Source organism: Heterocephalus glaber, unplaced genomic scaffold (assembly GCF_053883595.1).
Source record: "Heterocephalus glaber isolate CG9 unplaced genomic scaffold, H.glaber_assembly_v1.0 deba00001451, whole genome shotgun sequence".
In the NCBI taxonomy this organism is placed as follows: Eukaryota; Metazoa; Chordata; class Mammalia; order Rodentia; family Bathyergidae; genus Heterocephalus; species Heterocephalus glaber.
In genome coordinates this window covers 1,160,429-1,173,484 of record NW_028258301.1, presented here as the reverse complement: position 1 = coordinate 1,173,484, position 13,056 = coordinate 1,160,429, and the positions used below count along the sequence as shown (strand labels likewise).

The following is a 13,056-nucleotide window of genomic DNA, read 5'->3' as shown; positions in this document are numbered from 1 at the left end:
TTTCCACTGATCCTGGTTTGCAGGTCTCGAGGCGGAGAGGAAAAAGGTGGGCCGAGGTAGCGGGGACAGGAAGAGGTTCTCCAGAACAGTTGCTAATTGCATCCGCTAGTAAGTCTAGCTCTTCTTCCAGAGGACCGCTGAATTTAATATTCAAAACGCAGATTATTGATCGGTGAGGTCAGCTTCTCCCAAGAGTGGGCTGCTCGCCTACTGGCCTTGAATACCCCTTCTTCCTCCGCAAATAAAAAAATGGACAACTGGATTTTATTCTGCTCAGGTCTCTTCGAAATCCATTCTGCCGTGCACGATCTCGTGCCTTGCACACGTGCACTTTGTGGCTGGAAAAGCGCCGGACCTCACCATTCTTTGCTACCACTTGGGATGATGCAACGAACTGATGCAAGCTCCAACAAAGACTTGGGGCCTCTTACTGCGATACTAACTAGGACCAAGGGAATCAGGGTATAAGTCACTTTAGACATTTAAAGTGTAAAAGTTCTTATGGTTAAATGTTTATTGTTGTGGGTGGTGTATTTTTTCTTTCTCCCTCCCTCCCTCTCTCTCGGTGTATTTCCTCCTACTTTTCCCAGCTTTGCTACACAGCAAACAGATCAAAATTTCCCTTCTTTCCTCCTGCTACTAACTTGGAATCCAACAGTCCATATTTAATGCATAGTGAAAGACATCCTAAAAAAACACACACCCAATCAAAACCACACACCTTCCTTTCAATGCTTTAGGTTACGGACAAATTCTAAGAACTGGCACAATACAACGCTTTAGGGAACTGCAAGCTCCCGGAAGCTGCTAGTCTGCCGGCCCCCACCGTCTATAGAAATATTGGGAGGCGCGGAGCAGGCTGGGCTTTGTAGTTGGCCTATGCGCTCGCGGGATTGGCCGCCGCGAGGGGGCGGGGCCGGGCGAGTCACGTGGGCCTAGCGCCCGCCGCCGCCACCGCCACTGCCGCCGCCGTCTTTCTCTGTCTCGGCCGAGGTAGCCATCTTGCTCTTGCCGCGTGCTGGTGTTGGAGCACCCTCCCTGCTTCAGGTGAGACCCCCGGCGGTTCCGCCACTCCACGGCCCTAAGCCGCTGCGCACGGTGTTTCCCCCGCCCTCTTCTTTCGACACCCGCCAACCGCTCGGGCTGCCACTTCCGCCGTGGCTCGGCGAGTGGGGGCGGAGGCGACTGGCTCGGCCTGTCGCTCACCGGCGGCGCAGCTGGGGGTCGGCACCTGGGGGAAGGTCCCCAGCATCACCACCCCTTGTGGAGGCGAGCGGGCCGGCGCTGTGGCCGCGCGGAGCCATCCCAGGAGGCGGGTAGACCCCCCCCCCCGGTCCCGTTACTCCTCATTATTCACAGCAGCAGAGTCGTGAGCATTTGCTCTTTGTACAGCTTTTCTGTTGTCATTTCATTGATGCTCCCAGGCTACAGATAGGGAAACTGAGGTTAGCCCTCCCGCCCCGAGCTCTTGGGACCGAACTCGGTTGCAGCGCTCTTCACCTTGTAATGGCAGTTTTGTTTACAAAGTGGCTCCCTTTTGCGATACTGCCTGATGATTGCTGGACAGCCACATTATTACACTGCTTGTGAATGGTGGTTTCAACTTCCGTTCTCACGTTTTTACGTTGTATTTTAGCTATTCCCTCGCGAGTGGTAAACAGTAGTTACCAGTTACTAAGTATATTCTAAGAGTCAAACCCTGTGCTTGACAATCTTACCTTTATAACTCTCAGAACAACCTCTTGAAGTCAGTGGTTCCGCCTCCTGCCTCGCCAGCTCAAGATCTCGAGTTCGATCGATCCCTGGTACTCCCCCCCCCCCCCAAATACAACCTCATGAAATATGTAGTGTTACACCTTTTCTAATCCCAAGAGGATCACGAATTCAAAGAAGGAAAATAACTGCGAAACCTTAAGTGGTAGCCTTGGTCTTTCTGATTTCACAATCTGTACTTAACCTTAGAGAAACCTCAGAAAAAGTCACGACTAAAAGTTAAAATTATTTTTATATCTGTAAAATATGATGTAGATGAAGAAGCCTACGGCAGCACTTGGAACTTAGGCACTCAATTTGTATTAACCTCATTATTACACTTTCTTCAGTATGGGGAAATACTGACAGATCCTTTGATCCCCAAGGAAGCATTCATTAATCATGTGGCTGTAGGAAGTTACTCCTTTTCGTCATAGAAAGGAACCTCATTTTCTGTTAAATTGGGAAGGAGATGAACTTTTATTGATGTCCTGCTGCTCCTAGCAGGTTATTTGTGATGGCCTCACATATGACAGGAATGACAAGTACAATAAAGATTGAAGAATAGAGAATTAAACCAGGTGATCTTTGAGGTCTACTCCCAAGATTCTGAGCTTGACATCTCTTCTCTCAGACTGAATCCAAGCCTCTTTCCAAATTGAATTCCACACTCACCAACTAGACAAAGGACCACACTTCTCTTTCCTACTGCTTTGAGCTTCTGGCCTCCCTAAAATGCCTTTTCTCTGAGATACTCCTTAGAAAGAGTCTCAGTTCTGTTATTCTAACCACTTGCAATCTGTTCTTTCAGCTACACATTGATTTAAAGAAATACTTTTGTTTTTGCTTTTGTTTCAAACAAGTCAGGACTCATATCTTGTCTTCCTAATGTCCGTCTCTTCTTTTGGGAATTATTACTTCAAAATGCAGAAGAATCCCAAAGGGTTTACTCTGTGTTTAGTACTAGTATTTTCACTGAGCTTTCTTTTCTTGAAAAATTCCTTAAGCTCTTTGTTAGTTGACTACACCTTTGTGGACACATTGTTTTGAGAAAAGTGAATATTGATCCTTTTCTGTGGATATTTGAATAAAAAGATTGGGACTTACATCATCAGATTTAAGTCTGTGGCAGAACTGAGATTGGCACACACCTAACACTTGTTTTGCACTGTAACCAGAATTCTCATAAAAATGTTTCCAGCTGCTTGCATTGATATACAATGCTGAATAAAAAGAAATCAGATTCTAATTGTTATTTAGGAACTGGACGTTAGCCTTAAAGCAGAGATACATAGCAGAGGTTAGTATATAAGTTCAGTGTCAGTACAGAAATGGTTAGTAATTATATAATTTTTGATTTTTCTTTAATCTCTCAAATGAAAGCAGTATTTTTTTTCACCTGAAATAATTCATGCAGGAGTTAAGAGAATTGGCCAAAAAACATTTAATGGCCTGTCTCCTTATTCCCTCTCTCCCATCGCAGAATTGATCTATTGAGCCACAGAACAAATCAAACAAGATTTTTAATAGACTTTTAAATTGGCTTCTTTTTTGTTGTTGGTTGTGCTATTGAGAATAGAACCAGGGGCACTCCACCACTGAACAACATTCCCATCCCTTTTTTAACTTTTTATTTTGAGGCAGGGTCTCTCTCAAGTTGTCCAGGCAGGCCTGGAACTTGTGCGGTCCTCTGCCTCAGCCTCCCAAGTGACTAGAATTACAGACATCTGCCACCATGCCTGGCTTAAATTGGCTTTTATTTGTTTATATAATGTGGAATGTTAAGATTCATTATAAACTTGAAAACGTTTTCTTTAGTAGAACTATCATTGGCCAGACTAAAATTTATGGTTTTATAATGTTCTTAGAATCTTCAAGAGCTGTAAAAACCTTATTTTGAAGCATCCCTCAATTTAGTAATTAATGTAGTTGAGATACACTTTTGTCAAATTGTACAGTGGAGCATTTTACCCTTTATGCAAGAATCTTGATAAATGTGACATACTGTGTCAGTGCAAGGTATTGAATGAATGCTGGAATGCTGCAGAAGCACTGAGTGTCTGGAAATCTTGTTCTGTTTCCCCATTATTAACACCTCATCTGACCTTGAATAGAGGACGTGACTATTCTCATCTCTTGACAGCTAGGCAGCTTATTGTTGAATTTCTCCACCTCATTTGCTTTTTGTCATCTTTATGGTTTATAAGAAATGCAGGATGTGATTTGGGAGATGATCTACTTGAAGGTTTTGCTAATAACATTTGGTAACTGTTCTCTGCTGTAAAATTTTTGAGAAAAAGACCTGGCTTGCCCACAGAGATTTCATAATTGGTTAGATTTTACTGAATGCCAAGGAATTGAATCATATTTTAAGGCAAAATCTTCAATAAATGACTTAGAATCCCATTCTTTTTTGTTTGTGTATTTGATTATCTTGAGGTATTATTTTAATTTTTATTTTTAAAATACCTGATTTATGAAGCAAATTATTAATATTAAGAATATAGACAGTATTAATATGATCATGATGTTAATGCATACTGGAAACTCAGTGAACCAGAAGGTACTGTTTGCATAAACAGTTTTTTTTTATTTTGGTAAAACAGTGACTTTAACAAATCTATTTTTCCCCCCCTAGATTTACCAACAGCATGAATCAAGAAAAGTTAGCCAAACTTCAGGCTCAGGTCCGGATAGGGGGCAAGGTGAGTGTGGCATAAGAAAAACTGATAGGAGAATGTATGATTACCAGATAGTATTATTATTTTGGATTTGTGGTCATTCAAAATCTAAAATCCTTTCAATAATCAATATCAAACCACATTCCAATTTGAAAATAATTTGTCAAGTCTGATGGTGTGCAGTAGAAATAGCCACCTTTGTTTGAATTCTAACTGTTAGTTATGTAACATGAAAAAGTTACCCAGTCTTGTTAAGCTTCCATTTTTTTAATCTGCAAAATAGAAATAATCTGAAAAGATGCTTAGAATAACACAAGACACCTAACATGGTATCTGGCACAGTGTCGATGCCCAATAAATAAATGAAATGTTAGACCCACCTGCAGGATATGCCAGTTGTTAGGGTTTCCTCACCTTGACTGAATGAACCTGCTGGTACAGTTAGATTCCCAAGAGGTTTAACTGGGGAAGATGATATAGTATTTTGTCAACTGCCAGATTTGCCCCCCAAATTCATACCTATTCTATGCTGGTGAATGTGAACATGAGTTTTCTTTAGTATATGTGCTGCCGAAGCGAGCACGAACATGAGTTTTCTTATTCTGTGTACTTTAAAAGGCCTAAGGAAGTGCTTGTTCTGAGCACCAAAAATCTTTGGGGGGGGGGCGGTTAACCGGGGATTGAAGTCAGAACCTTGCACTTGTGAGGCAGGTGCAGTGCCATTGAGCTAAACCCCCAGCCCCCAGAAATCTTTTTATTTCTCTTCAGCGATGGCTCCACCATCAAGGAGAATATTTTATCCCTATCTTTGCCCAGTGCGATGTTTGCAAAAGTAAAAGGGAGCTGGGTGTGGTGGTATATCCCTGTAATCCCAGCACTCATGAGGCCGGTGGAGGGCCAGGGATTTAGCTCACTGGTTCCACCGCCTGCCTTGCAAGTGCAAGGACTTGAGTTTGATCCCTGGTACCAAAGGAAAAAAAAAAAAGAGGCCAGAGGATCACTGTAGGCCAGCCTGGCATATATAGTGAGGCCTTGTCTCAAGAAAACTGGAAAAAAAAATTTTTTTAAGTAAAAGGGAGAACAGTATTTATCTCAGACCTAGGGGAAAGGTAGTAGATAGGACAGCAGGGTCCACTGTCTCATTTACTTTGGTGATGACACAGCTTCTGGGGATGGGGACAAGAGAGGGGGAAAGGAAGAAGAGACACCTACTTTCTCCTTTCAAAGTGATACAGTTAGGTGAGTCTGGAATAATATTAATACATTCATGTAACCACAGTGGTCACCTTGTAGCCTCAAGTGTGATGTAATATACCAATATAAAACCCAGAGATATTCAAGAACGCTACACCTGGAAAGGCTTGTTGCAGTGTATCACTACTGTGTATTCTAAACCAGTGGTTAGTCATTTGTTCATTTATCTCCTGTTTATTGAGCACTCAACCATGTGCCCAGCACATAGTAGATAAACAAAATATGCTTTTGACACAGCTGAGTTTGGATGAGAGACACACTCACAATTATAATAAAGAATAGTGAGTATTATAATGAAGTACACAAGGTGCTTTTGCCTAGAGGGCAAAAGCTGATATTTAAAGGATTAACAAGAGTTTATCATTAGACAGATGAAAGACTTTATGGGAGATAGGATAAAAAGAGGATCGTTACTCCCACGCATGCAACCTATAGGGTGCTTATGTAACGTGGTGCTTAATGAAATGGCTTTTAGTTTGATAGAGATAGGGTGTCGAGTATATAATGTACAGAGAATAGGAGGAAATCAAATGACCAGATAGTTTGGAGGTCCCATCATCATTTTATTTGTTTTGTTTTGTTTTTTTTGGTACCGGGAATCAAACTCGGGACCTTGCGCTTTCGAGGCAGGTGCCAGAACCACTGAGCTAAATCCCCGGGCCCCATCATCATTTTATATGCCATACTAAGGAGCTTGGGATTTTATCTTATAGGCAGAGAGCAACTATTGAAGAATTTTATGAAGGAAATGACAGCCATTTTAGAACAGTAACTGCTGGCAGTGTGGAAAATAGAATGAAAGGGAAATTTACCAAAGAGACAAGTAAGAGGCTGTTGCTATAAAATATGAGACACAATCTAGGGCTTGGAATTGACATGGCTTAATGACTGGTGCGATATGGGGGATGTGAAGGGCAGAGAGTAGTGTGAGATACTTCCCAGACTTCTGGTTTTAGAAACTAGGTTTATATGTGTACAAGATACACAACTTAGGAAATAAAAGATTGGTGGACTGAAAACCCTTTAGACATGCTGCATTTGAGGCACCTGAGGGTCATTTGCGTTGAATAGGCAGCTCAGAACTGAGCTATCAAGAGTTAGGAATGCTTCACAAATACATGACCATTTATGTAGATAATGATCCTTCCAGCAATTCATGTCTTTCCAGCCTCTGTTGCCAGAGCTCTTGCATTGGACTTGCTGAGACAAAAGCCCAATCCTCTTTTCTTTTTTTTTTTTTCCAATAAGGACTACTGTAGTAGCTACCCAGCCAGTGAAACCTCCATTCCTTTCTCCTCACTCCTGTTTTAGGAAGATTTGTATTCTTTAGTTTTTTTGAGACAGGATCTCATTATTTAGTTCGGGTGGCATTGAACTCACTATGTAGCTCATGCTGGCTTTGAATTCACAGAAGTCCTCTTCTCTCACTGCCTGAATGCTGGAATTACAGGCATTGCCACCACATGCACCCACCTAGTTTCAGGAGTTTTAACCCTCAAAACTTAGGTTGCTTTTGGTCATGTTTGACTTCTGCTTTAGGTTATATTTTTTTAAAAATTAGCCCAGGAGGGCCAGGGATTTAGCTCAGTGGTTCCAGTGCCTGCCTCACAAGTGCAAGGACCTGAGTTCAAACCCCGGTACCAAAAAATAAAATCAAATAAAATTGAAAAATAAAAATTAGCCCAGGAATTTAATCTATTATTTTAAATAGTTTTCCAATGGAAAAAATGTATTTAAGGTTTAAAGTATCAATATAGAAATAACCTTTTTGTATTTCAGTAAATAGTGTAATTTTCAATCTGTTGCTCAGGCCAGAATCCTAAGCATTATTCTAGATTCTTCTTTTCCTCATATCCTATATCTAATCCGTCAGAAATCATGTTGTCTTTTGTGACAAACTGACCCCTCAGCATCCTCTCTGCTGCAACCCTCAACTCTCTCCAGGATTGCTATAGGGCCTCCTGATTGTTCTCATAGTCTGTTTTCCACAAGGCAACTTTAGTCATAAGTAAATAGGTGAGTCATCTCCATACTTAAAACTATTGAAAGGCTTTCTATTACAATTAGAATAAAATACACTGTCCATGAAATGTTAGGCTATGTGATGTGGCCCTTCTCTCTTTCTGATTTCACTTTTCCTTGTGGAGAGCGAAGGGTTGAAACAACCCTGAGCCTTTTGAGATTCTTGAGTCAGATAAGAACATAATGACTGCTGGACAAGAAAGTAACATTCCCGGAATTGTAAAAATATAATTGACCTTTTCCCTGTAAAAATAATTAGTCACCTGTTCATGAGGGGAGGAAGGGAGGGAGGCTGTGGGTGATGAAAGAGGATATATAAAAGGCTCAATAAAGTGGGAAGGAGAAGGCTTTCCCTCTCCTTTTCTTTTCTCCCGATTTTGTGTTGTTTTTCTTAATCTTCACCCCTCTCCTCAGGTACTGTTCGCCTAGTGACGGCTGGCTCCGTCATTTCCTCCTCCTTTCCCATTATGCATTCTGCTTTAGCCATACTGGCCTGCTTTTTCTCTAAAAGAACAAATTCAATCTTGTTTCATTTTGCTTGGATCACTTAGCCCCTAGTTGTGGGTCTCAACACATATGTTACCTCATCAGGGGGCCCTTTCCTGGTCATGCTAAAAAAGTAATGCTTTGTACCCATCCACTCTTAATTACTGTGTTCCTGCTTTCATTTTGTTTTGTTTTTCATAGTAGCCTTTATCCTGTTTGAAATGACCTAATTTGTTTAGGCATGTATTGACTTCCCTCTTATTATAATGTAAGAACTTGATCTTTTTCATTCCGGAACACTCTCATAGTAGACATTAATTGTGACTATCTTTAGACTTTATAGCAGTGGTTGGTAAAGGCTGCATTCTGTATAATGTTTAAAAATTGTTATATGTGTACCCTAAGTCTTAAAGTTGTAAAGTATGTTTTATTAGCAAACAATATTTTCAAATACAATGTGTTGAAATAATGAAGGCTAGATTTTGGATAAGAATAAGAATTGTCTATCCACCCCCACCCCCACTCCAAGGTATCTTTCTGAAACAGTTAAAGATATCATATTACAGTGATACATGCACACCCTTGTTTATAGCAGCACAGTTCATAATAGCTGAATCTTGGGAGCAGCTTATATGTCCATCAGCAGATGAGTGGAAAAAGAAAATGTGGTATTTATGCACAATAGAGTACTACTCTGCCATAAAGAATGATAAACTTGAGTCATCTATAGGAAAATAGATGCACCTTGAGACCAAAATGTTAAGTGAAATAAATCAGACACACAGGCCCAGAATATAAATAAATAGCAAAAGGGAGATCTTTTACAAAAGGGAAGCAGACCAGTAGATGGGAGAGGGGAGTAAAAAAACGAATTAAGATGTATCATGTACATGTACCAACTCCCTGTAATCATTATATATCGCAAACATGTACTAATAAAAAAATAACTGGATAAGAAAAGAATATCTAGAACTGTGCTTCAAAAATCTGGGTTAAGGGCCTGGGATTTAGCTCAGTGGTGCCACGCAAGCACAAGGTCCCGAGTTCAATCCCCGGTACCAAAAAAAAATCTGGGTTAGGCTAATAGTCACAGTTCTGAGTAGTCTTACTAATCATTACTATTTAGTTTTTATGTTTGATTATTGTGACAGGAAAATGTGACTGGTGTTGCCAGTTGCAGTGTATGCTAACATTTCTGATTAATTTTCAGGGTACAGCTCGCAGAAAGAAGAAGGTGGTACACAGAACAGCTACAGCTGATGACAAAAAGCTTCAGAGTTCTCTGAAAAAGCTGGCAGTAAATAATATAGCTGGTATTGAAGAGGTATGATCACTTTGAAAACTTAAATTACATGGGCATATAAGACACAAATAATTGTCTAGATTTTTCAGATGTAAAATATGAGTTTAGAAGAATCTTCAGTGTTGTCATTCAAATGTCTTTGAGGGACTTGTAGCTATTGAATTTGCCTTTTGGTTGAAATCAAATGATTTTAGTGGACAGTTAAGGATTTTCAGCCTACTTTTCAGACTCGGTATTTGCATATATGACAAATATATGGAACCGCTCTTGAGTTTTAATATAAAATAAGATTTTTTTCTAATAAAAAATAAGCAGTACTTCTTCAAATATCTTTTTACCCTAGAGGCACCTTCATACTATACAAAAACTCTTACTACCTCAGCCAAAAGCCTCAAGCAATAGCTTTACTGGATTATATTTATTAGGAGTCTCTCAAAAGTTAAATTAAATTTTAAAATCAGTTCATTGCATCTTCTTTTTTTTTTTTTTTTTTTTTGAGACAGGGTCTTGCTAGGTAGTTGGTTGTCCTTGAGGTCACCATGTAGCCCAGGCTGGCTTGCAGCGATCCGCCTGCCTCAGCGTCCCAAGTGCTGGGATTATAGTCATGCACCACCATGCCTGGCCACTCTGTTGCTGTTTTCTTTCTTTTGATACCAGAAACTCAGGACCTTGCGCTTGCCAGGCAGGCGCAGCACCACTGAGCTACATCCCTGGCCCCACTTTATTGCATTTTTCTTTATTACTATTTTTCTCATGTGAGACCGAAGATGACTATTACTCTAAATGTTAGTCAAAAGTATAAGAGCTACTTATCATCTGTTTTCATTTACCTCTGGCTAATGATTCCTTTTCTTATAGTAACTGGTGTTTACATTTTCACTGCCATAGGTTAGATTTAATTATGTCATTACTCTGTGGGTACCACCTTACAATTTTTAGTGGTTTATTAATGTGTATATGCTGTATAACATGAATCAGAAATAATGAGGTGGGGAATCACAAATAACAGTATAAAAGAAAAAGAAGTCAAGCTGGCAAAATGCCCCATCAAACATGTATGAGTAATTAAAATTAATATAATTTAAATTTGATTTGTACTTTTAAAATGAGTATACTAGTAAAACAGTACAAAGTACAAGCCATATGCATCTTGTTTCCTTTCAACTTGAAGTGACTGCATTTTTACAAAGATTGAGAATTTATTTGCAGATCTTGAAATTAAGCATTTTATATATCTTATTTTTTTCTGAGCTATTAAAAGTTTTTATGTATTTTCATTGACCTAAAATTTCAGAGAGATCATTCTCAATCTGGGATATATTTTAGAAAGAAATAAAAACAAGGCTGGGGATTTAGCTCAGCAGCACCGTGCCTGCCTTGTAAGCGCAAGGTCTTGAGTTTGATCTCCAGTACCAAAAACAAAACAAAACAAAAAGAGGACTGGGGATTTAGCTCAGTGGTTTTGCTGCTTGCACAGCAAGCGCAAGGCCCTGAGTTCGATCCCCAGCACCAAAAAAAACAAAAACAAAAACAATCTAGGTTCCTTTAAACTTCTTAAAAATCCAGAACTTGGGGACTGGGGATTTAGCTCAGTGGTGCTGCCACCTACCTTGCAAGCGGAAGGTCCGAGTTCAATCCCCAGTATCAAAAAAAAAAAAAAAAAAAAAAAAAGCCAGAACTTGGGCTGGTGGTCTAACTCAGTGTTAGAGGGCTTGGCTAACATGTGAGGCTCTGGTTCAATCCGCAGCACCACCAAAGAAGACAGATGGTCAACTAAAACTTGGTAAAAAGAAGTAAGTAGGCAGGAACTTGGATAATGTTAAACCTAACCTAATTGTAAATGTTCGTGCGATTTTATATTTTTGCCCACTTTTCTAGTTTTTTAATGCCTCTGCCCCCTCAACCTCAGCATTATTGACATATTGATGCAGATAATTCTTTGTTGTGGTGGCTCTCCTGTACCTTGCAGGATGTTTAGCAGCATCGCTGCCCTCTACCAACTAGATTCAATCCCAAATGTCTCTTAAAATTTTTCAAATGCCCCACTGGAGACAAAAATCAGCCCTGGCTGAAAAACACTTCTTTGGAGAGAGGACAAGTATATGTACTCCTTACTTGCAGTGTAGATTTAACTGTGTACTATTTCCAAGGGCACGTTTTTCTGAATGATTGTTTTTGGTCAAATTGGAAGGCTGTATGATTGTTATAATTAAAGTTTTGTTTTGTTTTGTTTTTGTTTTTGTTTTTTTGGTACTGGGGATCGAACTCAGATCCTTGCCGCTTGCGCAGCAGGTAGTGAAACCACTGAGCTAAATCCCCGGCCCTATAATTAAAGTTTTTAATGGAGGAGAAGCATTAATTTTGCAAATGTTTTATAATGAAATAAGCAGTAATCTTTTTCTTCCCCTTGAATCTAGGATCTTGTACATGCTAGTCAAGTACCCAACACTGAGCTAAATTCCCACCCTTCATAGTAATCTTTGGTCTCTTTATAATACTGTCAAACTTGTAATGTTGTGCTGAGGTCAAGGTATTGTTGTAATTGGAATTTTCATAATAAAACATTTAGTGATAGTCAACATTTACTGAACACCTACTGTGCCAAGCATTTTGCCAAGGACTTATTAGATAGTGGTAGATAAAACATTCATGGTCTCTGTCCTTTGTAGCTTATAGTCTAGTGGAGAAACTAGACAGCTAGACATAGAAATATGTATTATCCCATTTCAATCATACAGTATCTCTTTTGAGTTGGTTGTTGTTGGTTGTAGGTTAGAGCCAACGCTGAGGTTGGGTATCAAAGTATGTCAAAACCAGAGTTTATAAAATTCATTAATTTATCCTGCTTTTGATCTTTTCGGTTACACATTCTTACACTCATTCTTGGCCTTTGCTCTCCTCCTGTCTCCCCTACACTTCATCAAAAAAAAGGATAGTAAGAGGTGTTCCTGCCTTATATCTTGTATTACTAAGCACTTTACCGCATATAATTTGTTATTTGTGCCGTCAGTACCCCTCATCAGTACATACTGTTATTTCTTCCCAGAGGCCTTTCTGGGAGCATCCATAGAACATTTGTACAAAGAAGGGTTAGGTGCCTTTCCTATGCGCCTTTTTTTTTCTGGCAGTGCTGAAGATCAAACATATGGCCTCATATATGCTAGGCAAGAGTCCTACCATTGAGCTCCAACTGTAGCTCTCTATTTACTTTTTTATTTGTTTGTTTGTTTGTTTTTTAAACAAGGTCTCACTGTGTAGCCCAGGCTGGCCTTGAACTCACAGTGATCCTCCTGCCTCAGCCTCCTGAGTGCTGGGATGGCATACACCACCACGCCTGGCTTGTATTTACTTTTATTATAATACTAAACTGAATTGTTAATTCTTTTTTGTTGGAATTATCACTGCAGTTTTAACTTTTTGAGGAGTCATAGCCTTCAAAACATTATACAGTATTAATAGTACAGTATATAAAAGGGATTGTACATTTTTGCAGCTTCCTAGACACCCCACCTCCACTCTTTGTGCATTGCCATTGCTTTCTAACCCTTACTGATCAAA

General features: G+C 39.8%; 1 protein-coding gene across 3 annotated transcripts in view; it reads left to right on the top strand.

Annotated features, from left to right (window-relative positions):
* The first annotated feature begins 906 nt into the window (after window positions 1–906).
* Window positions 907–13,056, top strand: part of Btf3l4 (basic transcription factor 3 like 4) — a 28,053-nt gene continuing 15,903 nt past the window's right edge. The window contains exons 1-3 of one of the 3 annotated variants that reach the window (XM_004869247.3): window positions 907–1,047; window positions 4,391–4,457; window positions 9,406–9,519. In XM_004869247.3, the coding sequence (XP_004869304.1) occupies window positions 4,404–4,457; window positions 9,406–9,519 (168 nt within the window). In that variant the 5' untranslated portion in view covers window positions 907–1,047; window positions 4,391–4,403. Of the gene's footprint in view, window positions 1,048–1,171; window positions 1,313–4,390; window positions 4,458–9,405; window positions 9,520–13,056 lie in introns of those variants that run through there. The other 2 variants (XM_013067267.3, XM_004869249.3) reach the window with 2 other exon arrangements.